Source organism: Enoplosus armatus, chromosome 6 (genome assembly GCF_043641665.1).
Source record: "Enoplosus armatus isolate fEnoArm2 chromosome 6, fEnoArm2.hap1, whole genome shotgun sequence".
Lineage (NCBI taxonomy): Eukaryota > Metazoa > Chordata > Actinopteri > Centrarchiformes > Enoplosidae > Enoplosus > Enoplosus armatus.
Genome location: NC_092185.1, coordinates 15,100,381 through 15,113,029, shown reverse-complemented (window position 1 = coordinate 15,113,029; position 12,649 = coordinate 15,100,381). Strand labels below are relative to the sequence as shown.

At 40.7% G+C, this 12,649-nt stretch overlaps 1 protein-coding gene across 2 annotated transcripts in view; it reads left to right on the top strand.

Moving 5' to 3' along the window:
- The window catches only part of nell2a (neural EGFL like 2a), a 72,664-nt gene that overhangs the window by 35,408 nt on the left and 24,607 nt on the right, over nucleotides 1-12,649 (top strand). For both annotated transcript variants that reach the window (XM_070907370.1, XM_070907369.1), the window contains exons 13-14: nucleotides 2,800-2,925; nucleotides 12,232-12,354. In XM_070907370.1, coding sequence (XP_070763471.1) covers nucleotides 2,800-2,925; nucleotides 12,232-12,354 — 249 coding nt within the window. The remainder of the gene's footprint in view (nucleotides 1-2,799; nucleotides 2,926-12,231; nucleotides 12,355-12,649) is intronic.

Genomic DNA, 12,649 nt, shown 5'->3' with positions numbered 1-12,649 from the left:
CAGAATGCACCAGTAAAATAACCACAACAGTAAGCTAAAAATGGCTAAAAGCTAAATAGAGCTGCAAAGTTGGTTGTTTATTCCTAGTGGGTGGTAGTAACAACCCTTTCACATTAAGCAGTCAGTGTCCAGTGTGGCTCTATTTAGTTATGCTGGCATCATTTGAGGACACCGAACTCTATGTAGCCCCCCAATTCTGACCATAATGATAAGATAAACTTTATTGTTACCACAAAGGAAATTAAAGGAAAAAAGACCTGTTCCACGCTGGGATTGCACCAGTAATCTAGAGAATGCAGAGCAGACCTTCTAATGCAATATGAGAGTGAGGGAGATGCACGGCCTGTGCTCGGCCACACAGACCTGAGAAGAGGTCTAATCTAATCAGGCAAAATAAGTGTAAACACCTGTGTGGGTATGCCATGGGTGCATAGGGGGTTTAATATGACAAATACTGTATATGGGCACTTCAGAAATTAAATACACACAGTTCATATAGGAGCACAATTAAAGGCTTAGACACCCATGGTATATCCGCACAGGTGTTTTCACTTATTTTGCCGGATTGGACCTCTTTGTCAGGTCTGTGTGGATGTGTACAAACTGTGCTTGAGTGACGTCTCCTTCACCCGCACCTGTTAAGATGGGACAACATACACCTTCATCATTGTTATTTTCACACTAAGTTTGGTGACCTCATGTAAGCCCCAGCATATCTCTGTCCAACTGAGCAGAGGTTTAATCAGCCAGCATAATTGAAAACACCTGTGTTTGTGTGCAGAGCCTGTTGAATTAACTTCTCTAGTGGCGTAATTCTCACTCTGCAGTATCTATTTACAGCATATAAAATATAAAGTATGCTTGAGCACACGGCTGAACTGAATGACCAGTAGTGGTGTGGAGAGAAGCAGTCCAGCCACTATGTGGAGAGCTTTACTTTGAATAGATTGAAATCGAGTGGTGCAACCTTAAGTGCTTCAGCGCCCACCTCTCAAGGACCCTCTGCATTTCGACCTCTGTCTCCCTCTGATGAAGACAAATAGCCCTTTCTCACTGGCTGCGTAGAAGCCGTTTGGAACCATCTATGGCGAGAACCAACTAGGACAAACTACACAAGGTGGTTCCCAGGATGGGGGAGACACCCAAAGTAGGCCACAGTATAATTCTGGGGATGTCGCTATAACAGTGCTGTAAAGATACTTCCTCCCTACTGAAAATTGACTGTCCTCCCATGAAGAACGACAGCATCAGCCATTTCAGCAAGTGCCCCAAAATTACATAGATTTACGCTGAAACAGCCCTCTAGCCGCTGTTGTAATGACTTAGCAAAGGAGGAAGTCAGGTGACATAAACATTGGACTTTAACACAGGAGTGTTACACCGTTGTTTTGTTTCCAACTGACAGTCTGACGTTGTTTTGTTTTTATCAAAACATTATCACGATCATTCCCTAACCTTAACCACGTGTGTTTTTGTAACCATGACGACAAAGGTCCCCTAAGCTTAACTAAGAACTCATTCCAACCCAAACCATGATCTTTCTCTAAACCTAACCAAGTTGTTTTTGTGCCTAAACCTAATCAAATCTTAACCATAGCGTTGTCAGATCACAAAGTGAATTTATTTATCAACAGTGGTTTGAAACAATTTTGGAAGGCGCAGACAAACGATGCCATCCTGCTGACAGATCAGAAAAAGCTTGTGTGTCATTCCGATGGACAAACAGTGTATTTTTATTTAATTTGGAGGACTTCAGTCAGACAAAGCTGGATCTTTTTTTTCTAAGAAATCAGCAGCGACTACATGTTGATGTCGTCTTATCCCTAATTAGAAATTAATGAAAGCCAAAGTCAATTATGGCCCGCTCCAACATCTTTGATGAATTCAGGAAGCTCTGAAACATCACTAACTTTGTAGAACAAGACAAGACAGCAAGAAAGCTCGGTCAGCTACTATATTTGTATAATCAGACGGCAAGCTGATGCAACACTGACAAATATGTGCGTCAGCCAATGTGATAAATAAGTTATTTGTTTGTGACTACCCGTCAGAATATTGTAAACAAATTATAGCTCTTTTCTGTTCATATAATTAACTTCAGCCTCTCCTTTCTCTTTGCCTGTTGCACCCTTTCAAAAGTTGTACTGTTGGATAAAGTCAAAATGATTGAAAATGGTGGTTGTCTCCCAAAGTTATTCAGGCATAAAGTCAGTCCAAACTTTTCTTCCACAGAAAGACTCCCACTCCTCTCTCCACGGGACAACGAAGGATTATACAATATGTCATGGGATGTACTTTTCACAGATTTTGCTCCTCAAAACTGTTGTAGACAATGTCATTAAGAATCTACCTCACAAACAGATAAAACTTTACAGACTAAATTTATAATGCGGCCATTTACAATTTGTTTCTAGAGGGAAAGCTGATGAAGCTGTTGAACGTCACTTAGCTAAAGAGGTTTGAAAAACAAAGAGCAAATCAAAATCGATCATGAGGCTTGAACTTGAGGTATGAGGCTTCAGGTACCTATGCAGAATACTAATTAAAAATATTGTTTGATCTGCACCACAAGAGGGTGTCTGTAATCTACCAGCAAATATTTTATAGATTTTTATGGGAAGCTACAGTATATTAATATCTATGACATAATTAAACATATACTGACCTTTTGATGAAGGATTAAATCACAGATTATGATTATAAAAAATCAGAAAAAAGATTCAGTTGCACTTAGATGGAAATCCACATCTAACCCAGCTTTGTTCTCCCCCTCTTTCGTTCTCTCTGCCTTCTCTTCAGATATCGATGAGTGCGCTGAAGGGAAGCACTACTGCAGGGAGAACACCATGTGCGTTAACACTCCTGGCTCCTTCATGTGCATCTGCCATACGGGCTACATCAGAATCGATGACTATTCCTGCACTGGTGAGTTCCTCTGCTGGCCTTTTGGCAGGCAGGAATCAAGTGGAGAAGGCACTGATTTTTTCATTCTGGCTTTGTGTAACCATTTTGTGTAGAAGTTGCTAGCAGACTTGACGTAGTACAAATAAGGATGATATTTTGTTGTTGTATGGGTGGAGAGACGAGGAGAGAAATGCATGTATAAAGAGAGGAGGATATGTCTTCCCTTCAGGTTTCTATGGCAGGAGCTTTTAAAGAGAAGCATTTTATGTACCCACAGTAGGTTACTGCCAGTTAGAATTGATTTAATTTGCATCTTTAGTCATACACTGGAGGATGATATTTGATTCCAATATGATGAATTCTGCAGCCAAGAGACACACCGACTTCTAGAGAGGAAGAGGCAGCCAGACATTCAGATAAAAACGCTGTGAGTTATCAGTGTCAGAGTGCAGTGTGAGACAGAATAAGGAAGCTGTGTAATAGAAAATCATGTTTTAACAGAGAGGCATAGCTATCATACAGCACCTGTGAAACACACTGTAATCGTTAGCCATGTGCTACACCTCCTCTCGCTTTTTCTGTTAGTCATAGTCCAGACGGCGCCTGGTTAGACACACTTGTCTGTGAATCTGTCACCCTCCAATTATGCACGGTCTGTTCATTTAATATGCGTAGGGATTAATGTCTCAGTTTGATTTGCTCTTATTGGTTTTGCTCTGATTACTAGAACCACATTAAAATAAAACACAAACACACACACAAATCAATAGCATCTTTACTACTTTATGATTCAGCAAAAGCCAGCAGTAGAGAAAGAATGAACGCTGAGAGAAAGTGTGGAATCAATTTTGGATTGAGTTTGCTTTGTGTAGATTACGAAGCACATTTATCACCCAGCTTTGTTAAAACTTAAATGTGTCAAAATCACATAATTACACAAATGTGTTCTATAAGAGAGGTTTAATATGAACCTCTGAACTCTATTGTATTGTGGGACAAGCCTGGTGTTTGTTATTTTACATATTTGCAATTTCAGCTTTTTAATAGTTGGGTCCATTGTTGGTGTGAAGACTTTTATCTTTTGAAAACTCTGAAAAATGAAATAGATTAACTTCAGGTCTGTTTGGAAGTGTCTGTGGACTTTCTGTCTTGTTTGCGTCTCTTGCGTGTGTGTGTGTGTGCAGTCTTCGTCTGGTGTGTGAATATCCTCCTGCGTTTGTGTGTGTGATACGCAGAAAGAAAGTCACTGAGAACCTGAGAAACAGAGAGACTGTGAGAGGAGGCGGCAGACCCATTTGTTCCTGATCAAAGTTGTAACTAAAGTCAATTTCAAAAGGAAACCAAATCAATCTGAAAAGGATTGCGTGGATGATTCGCTGTCTTTGTTCTCTGTCTGTGTTGTGGGTGATTGTGGTAGTAGCCCTGCTGGTTCATAATAGCTTCTTCCACTACAGTTTGTCTTCACGTTATAGTAGATAAGATACATTTTCATACATTTGAGTGAAACAGGGATGCAAACTTGTCACCTTTTGGTGAAAATCACCATTTTGAATCTATTAAGTAGGTCATTTGTGAGGTTCGTGCGGATCCGTTGAGTTTTTGAAATTGTGGGGGGACAAAGTCACGGTGAATGGGAAATGAGAACCACGCCTTCTGAGTTGTCAAAAAAAAAAAAAAAAGCTTCTGGCCTCTGTGCTTGGCACATGCAAGACTGAAGAAGGTCGTCTTCATGCAGGCAGTTTTTGACTGCAGTTTTTGACTGCCTGCATGCCTTAAGGTAGGATTCTCCTACAGTAGTGTAACCTTAATTGGCTTATATGATTATAGCTGATATGTCAAGCTGGGGACTGTTAATTAGCCTGATAAGGTTGAGTTGTTTTGATTTAGCAAATGCTAGCCATCACAATTTGGATATAACATTAGTTGTTAACGTTATTTCCATGGTGTCGTTAGCATGTCATTCCAAATTCCACTTGTATAACGTTACTGACTTTTAACGTTACTAATGTTACCATTTTGCTTAGAACATAAGTTGAGTTGAGCTTAACGTTAACGTACCCCCTGATGGTTCATGTGCATGCCCTCGGATCGCCCTAGGGGGCTCGCATCTGATGTCAACTGACAGGATTGATGATATGACTTAAAATTACATTTTTCTTGCCATGTCAGCCAGCCGCAATCTTATCCAAATATCGAAGCAAAATTGTGAACAAAAATAAATGTTTGAAAAGGAGTTTATTGAGAACAAACATAAAACAGGCTGTGTAACATCAAATGTCAGGATGTACTCGACAAAAGGAGTGATGGAAATCTGCAATTATAGAGATGTATTTTGACAGGAGTGATGGATGCTGCAGAAACACAGAAGGACTTTGTAAGGACTATTGTAAAGCCACCTGTAGTACAGTGTCTATTTAAAGTTATTGCTTTCTTATAATGCCAAATGCAGGATCACACGTAGGGTAAAATACATAAGAAAACTTTGAGACAGTAATCCTTCCATAATGTAATGTCTCTGTCCTTCGTCTAGAATAACACAATGTCATTCCACAATGATGAGTGGCAGATCTGCCTCATTCCTCACCAGTTGTTTGCAGCTTGTGAAATGAAGAGGAGGCAACATGCTGCATTTCCTCAGTGTCGGTAATTAAAAAAGCAATTTTCACCAATGCAAACTAACTCAGTGGCAGCAGAGTGAAGGGGCTGGCTGCCGCCTGCGCCGTACGTCGCAGGATTTAGGCCCGCAGCCTTCCTGCCGTGCCATTGGAGTTTGAATTCAAGCCGTAAGACTCAGTAACACAACGAACACCCGGTGAAAACTCCCATTTCCTGCTCCAGCTGGGCGCCCTGTAGAGTTTCTCTCTTCCCCTGTCAATGGAAATCAGGAAATAATAGAGCAAAGGATTTGTGACTTTGTGTCTTTTTATGATCAGGCTTCTGAAAGGCATAAACAAGTTAGAACTGAGATTGAGCAATAGTTTTTTAAGGGAGTAACAAATGCGCATTCATCTCTTTTCTTCTTTATTTAGAGAAAGAAACCTACTTGCTTACTCAGTCTTTTCCCACATTATTTTCAGACAGCCACTGTACCTTATGTGATTTCGCTCACCGTGTTTTCTCTAATCTTCTGAGCTCTGGGCAAGTTTTATTGTTTAACTCATTTGTCTTTCTTCCACTATGTGCTCATTCCCTAGATTCACAATGAAGATTAAAACCCCCAAACCCAGTGGATTAAATTGTGTCACTATATTTTATGTAGTTTCCTATTAAAATGCCTTCAAGTCACTGTGGTGGAATACACAGCTATGCGTCTCCTTATAAAAGTCAATTTGTGTGATTAAACCAAGGCTTATGCAGAGGCTTGATGTAATGACTTTTTCCCTGCTTGAGTCAAATTACCGTCGTAATCTCCCCACTGAGTTATTGGACTATCAGCTCCCACACATCCACCACCAGAGAGAGCTTGATACTGAACACAATCACTACCATAAGGCACATCTCACCTCTTAGCCAATATTAGAAATATGAATTATAGCCAAATTAGGTGTCAACAATAACATTCGGGGTCCTTAAATGAAAAAATTAATGAATGCTGGAAAACACACCAGGGTGTTTCTCTTTCTACGTGTTGATATGCTGAGTTTAGTGTCATCTCTGTAGTCCTGGTGGCAGTAATTGACAATAAAAACAGGAAGATGCTAAGCTAGTAGCTGCAGGAATCTACTGCTTATTAATAGCAATTGAACATCTGCTTCTGTTGAAAAGAGTCCAAAGGGAGTGCTGATTCTTCTAAGTTGCCCACAGAAGAAATATTACAGCTGTGGAAGGAAACATTAAACCGCCCCCCTTCAGTACCTATTGACATCGTGCATTCGCATGATATACGAGCATCTTTCTCATCCTCAATGGCTTTCACCAATTAATGAATTGCAAACTCAGCAGGAACAATGTCCCGGTATTGATAGCCATATTTCTACATGCATTACAGTGTCGTATGTGAAGCAGTCTGCCTAGTAAAGAGGATTAAGTTGACTGTAGTTCATTTCATGGCTCAGTGTTTATGGGCAGAATAGTGGATTAAAGGACTGATCCGCAGATTTAAGCTTGAACGAAACAGCATGGAGCCCTGGTTACATTTCCCCTCAGCTTGTCAGGAGGTCAGCGAGCTCTGACAGAAGTCCGTATTTTACATCGAGACCACCTGCAGCGAGGGAGGTCGCAAGTTCACATCCCAGCTGGTGGTAGACTGGAACACGTGGATTTCATGTACTTGCTCAAATGAAATATGTACAACAACCAAATGTCGTGACACGGCCCAAACTCTGTTTCCAGTGGAGCCTTTAGCAAAATAAACATCCCAAACTTTCTTTTGCCCATTTCTTTGACGAGTATTCTATCATTGATCTTGAAGGTCAAGATTCCTCCTCTTTCTTCCCCTCTACTTTTCGTCTTTTCCCCCAAGTGCCTGAGGTGCTCCTCGCTGTGTGAGATTAGCAGCTAATCCATGAAAGGTAGTGGATTGGTTGTGCTCTCCCTTTGAATGTTATTAAAGAAGACTGTCCTGAGGTGTGCATGTGTGCTAGGTGTACGTGTGCATGCGTGCACTTGTGCCTGAGGTGTGTATGCAGGGTGTGTGTGTCCTTGTTCTAATCCTGTGATAACCAGACCTGGGCACCTGAGGCAGAGGAACGGAGGGAGGGCTGGGCGGAGAAGGAAAGTAAGGGATGGACAGAGGCCAGAGGTGGAGCAGGGGGTTAGACAACAACAGAGATCTGAAAAGATGACTTTCAGCCTGACGACTCAAAGGGTCTGGCAGCTGGGAGGATTTGGATAAACAGAGCACCTCTACCAACTGTCGATCCAATAGTGTGAAACCATCGCCCTGGTACTGTGCATGTGCGTCCTGGTGCTGGTGCAGGATACAAACAAACAACAAAGCCGCTCATAAAAACGAAGCTCCATTGTGCTTCTAGGGGTCAAACACTCCACAAGGGTACCTTTGCGTTTCATATTGGTAATTGATACCTTTGAATAATTACTCTTTACTATTTTTTGGGTTATAATTAATCAAAAATATGAAACATTTAGCATTATCTCTATTACTTTTTATTTCACTCAGAGGATTTGGACAAAGGCTCTCTTTTGCTTTGATTAAACTTTGTATGAGAGGTGTCACTCGTAGTGAGAATTATCAGCTGAATCTGCAGCTCCCCTTCCGCTTTACAGAGCTTTATAGTAAGTTTCAGCTCATTGTTTAGCAGCATTACCTGTACCTGTACGTTTTGGTTCACTCATACCTTCGGTTTCAGTGAAAGAAACTCTAAAAACACTACCTGCTCAGCACCAAACTGCAGACGGACACAGTTAGGGACTAGCTGGCCATAGTGCAGCAGAGGAGTCAACAAAAAAAATCTGTTATTGCAGTTTTAAATATGTTGAAAGATATTATTCCACCAGTGTTTGTACTGGAAGAACAATGCAATTCCTCCTGTTAAAGCATTAAATACAACTTTTGGCCCACAAAGTAAAACACAGCGTGGACGCTTAGAGGTTGCTTTTTCCTATCATCTTTGTCACCTTTGCTTTTTCCCATCATCTTTGTCACCTTTGCAGACAAATACAGAGTCATGGAGGAAGCAAAGGAAGTTTCTCCCTGACATACGTATCATAAGCTCGTCCTCCTTTCAGGCCTGTAATTGTGAAGTTAAAGTCGAGGATACAATGTTTTCAGGAAAGCAGCTGACCTCGCTGAGGCTGGTGTTGTTTTGGCAGAAGGTGGAGGGAGTCAAGCAGGAGGAGGAGAAACGGCCAGCTCCAGAGAGATCCCTGGTGACAGGCTGTACATAATTGATTGTTTGTCTGTCTACAGCCTGAGCAGCAGCAGTCAGCGAGGAAATACCTCTCTCTCACACACATACACACACACATTTTAGGGATTTAGTTGGCGATTCAATTTAGAGTCACTTAAACTGAGTGCAGTAATAAGCCTACATTCCAAAATAACAAGTATTATCCACAAGTAATTACAAGTAACCAATACTAAACTCTAGGTTCATGGTGATAACACACACTCTACGTGCACACAAACACACACAGCACCTGGTGGCTGTGCTGCCCTGTCTGTTCAGACTGACGGCTGGCTGTTCCCTACTCTGGCAGATGTGACCTTGGAAAAAAAACCCTCCTTATTCTCTTTCATCTCTCCTGTGCTCCGATTACTGTTTTTATATGCCGATGAGCAGACTTTAATTCTGCTCAACAGCAGGTGAGTGTGTGTGCATGTGAGATGCAGCAACAAGAGCAGAGCAGCCGGCCCTCCTAAGTGCCCTTCAATCCATCTCACACACACATGCGCACATACATCATCATGCCCTCGATGGAGGAGCTCATCACAATGTCACTTTCAATTTGGATGGGCCAACGGTCTGTTCAGGAGATATAATGGATTGGATGATGGCAGGGAAATGGATGATGCGGCTCAGGTCTCCTGCAACAAGCATTCACATTTCTGATCCTCTCACTCTTCAGGTGCCATCTTTCAGTCCTCAAACCTCACTGTCTTTCACAACTGTATGCATTTAAAAAGCCCCAAGTTGTGGGAAAATACCCATAAGTAGGTACTACACACAAAAAATATTGCATCTCTGTGGTGGAGGAAGGCTCCTGAGGTCTGCTTTATGTCTGAACAAAAGGTGCGGGAGGAAACAGCTGAGAGAAATGAATTTATTTCCGTCCCCTGCCAAGCTCAATGTGGCCCAGAAATTCACTAAAATAACTAGAAACCGTCCACACTGTTGCCCCCAGATTAGCACTTAAGTCTTTGTGTTTGTGTTTTCCAAGAGTCTTAACCTTTTCTAAGAGATTTAGTTGACTGCCTGTCCTTCCAGCTGCCTTTGAAAGTTCTCTCTGCACTATAAACACACGATAATATGGAATGAAAAAAAGTTGTCTGGCTAAATTACTGAATGTTTTACAAACGCTGAAGTTAGAGAGAGAGAGAGCTCTCTTATCAAAAGACGGACCTTTCGTGATCGTTTTTTATTTTGCATCCTTTTGGGTCGTTACGGGATACAGAGCTGTTAAGTAAGAAAAGAAGATTCGGGAAGGTTGAAAGTCCAGAAAGTTTTCTGCACTTCAGCTGATGTGGTGCTCGGTAAGCAAGTACTTATCAGAAAGCAATATTTATGTGAATCTCCAAAATACAATAGACAAGTATTCTTCTTTTGTGTGTCTCAGAGGGATAAAGATCTGCCTTTGTGTTCAGGGGCAGATGAAGGGTGTGCATTAAAGTGCCTGTTCATACAGCAGGGAGAGGGCTTAACTGATCTACAATTCTTTAACTGTTTAGTTTAAGTCTTATGCCAGCATCAGATGAGATGTTGTTTTTGCAGTTATTGTCTTAGTATCTTGGTTGCAGCAGGGATTTAAAATAAAAACATCTCACCATGTAAACAAACATGGAGGCCCCAGAGGATGAGGCCAGAAGGGTTCAATAAGTCAGCACAGTGAGATGAACTCCAGTTTAAAGGGAGTAAACATTAATCGATAGTGCAAAAAGTTTGACACACAGCAGCAGAGTTGGTCCAACTGGTGCTAACAGTCTAAAAGTTATTTAAAAGGGGTTAGCTGTGGTGTCTGGTGTAACACATGCTATAAACTACTGATATTATGCATCTTAATCACAGCTAAACATGATGTTATTTCAAATACGTAAAGTGTTCAGATCCAGTGGCCTCCACAGAAATCAAATCACATTGAGTGCATTCTGAGCTCACAGCTCCTTGACAATAACACTGGAGCCTGATCTGATCATAAAAATAAGAAAACGTCTCCTCTGCGGCTTCAAATTGCCTCATTTACGGCATTTAATTTCTAAAGAGGCCTATTTATGAATTTTGTCCCCTTCTGTAAAAGATATTATATTCCCGTCGTATAAAGGTAACACAACATGTGGGCTATATTATGACAAGAGGGCCAATTTCAAAATTTGGTTTTATCCGTCATTAGTAACCTGTAGCCTTAATGGTCTACTTTCCATTATTTGGGTTGCATTATCCACCCAGCATTAGGTTATTATAGAAACAAAATAAAGACACTAAACCATTTGTGTGTTAGAGACACACATTACTCTGTGGAGAAAAATCAACATGTATTGTATGATTTAAATAACATTCTCTTGATTACTTTATAATTTCACACCCTGTACTATAATCCTTTAATGTGCCTGTAGAGGCTTACAGTAAATGGTATTTGCCTTTATGGTGGCATCATATTTTAAATTATTTTTTAACCATGTATAACACCACAAAAATAATGTTTTTAATAATTTTTCTGTCACTCAATATTGATTTGACTGTATATGTGAAGACTTTATCAGATTTCCTCCCATGTTTTCTGCTTTGCTCAACTCTTTTCATGTAGTATCATCATCATATTTATATTTAGACTGTTTGATTTGTATAGTAGTTTATTCTCCAAGCCTTTATTACGTTTTATTTTGCCACGTCTGTCTCTTCTCCAGATAGAGGGGAAGAGATTTGTTTGCCAGTTGGATACAGTATGTTGTCATGGGCTGTAGCCATTAGTCAAGCTTGTCAGAGGGATATTCATAACAAACCATATCAACTCCACAGCAGCAGCGATGAGAGCTTGGGAGTCCTGGTTCTATGGGGACATTTTGTTAATGCTTGCATGAAACTTACAGAAAACATTTCTCTTGGTATTTAACCGCCAATTGTGCCAATTGAGAACACTCAAACTAAAGGCCAGTGGCTCATAAGTGCAAAAAACAACACAAGACAGCATCTCATTAATGGATACACAGAGTGAGTTTATTTTCAGTAGTTATGAAACTCAGATTCAGCATTGAGGGTGTTCCATCCATCACATTGTGCCAAAGAAAGAACAACAAATTACAGCAAAACAACTGAAACCATTTTTTATGACAGATCATGATGGGAGATAGAGAAATGGCTCGTCCTCCAGCCGGCTGTTTGTCATTGATGTCTTATTACCAGACTCGCAGCTGTCCAGCTATCAAGTCATTTAATCCAACACTGAGTCTCAAATCTCTTTTTCTTAATGGAAAGTAAAACAAATTACCAGCTGTATGTGATCATTCCTCATATTCACAAGGAAAATAAACATTCACTTTTCTTTAATCAAGTGTTATTTTCTTGATAGTGGTTTGCAGATGTGGATATAATGACATTGTCTGAACTGCTGCTGCTGCATTTTTCCACGTTTTAAAAACAATATATAATACAAATGTATATATGACTGAGGAGCTTGTTGAGATTGACGTCTGTTGTGTTTTCTTGTCTGTAGAGCACGATGAGTGCCTCAGCGGGCTCCACAACTGCGATGAGAATGCCCTGTGCTTTAACATGGTTGGAGGCCACAGCTGCTCCTGTAAGCCGGGCTACACAGGCAATGGGACAGTCTGTAAAGGTAAGCACCGCCATGTTAGTTGTGTTATCTATTGTGTCATGTACATACAAATGCCCAGACATGAACTATCTTCTTACATTACATTGCAAACCTTTCCCTTCTGAAAACACAGCTCAAGTTATTTAGCATCATCCATCAGAGATAAAGGACATATTACTAAAAAGTGTAGTCCTTAAATGATCATATAATGAGCAATGAAATATGAAAAGGACTCTTTTCTCTTCAGGGAGACGAGATGCAACATGCCTGTCTCTAGAGTAATGTACCTGAACGTAACTGTACACACAGATATCTT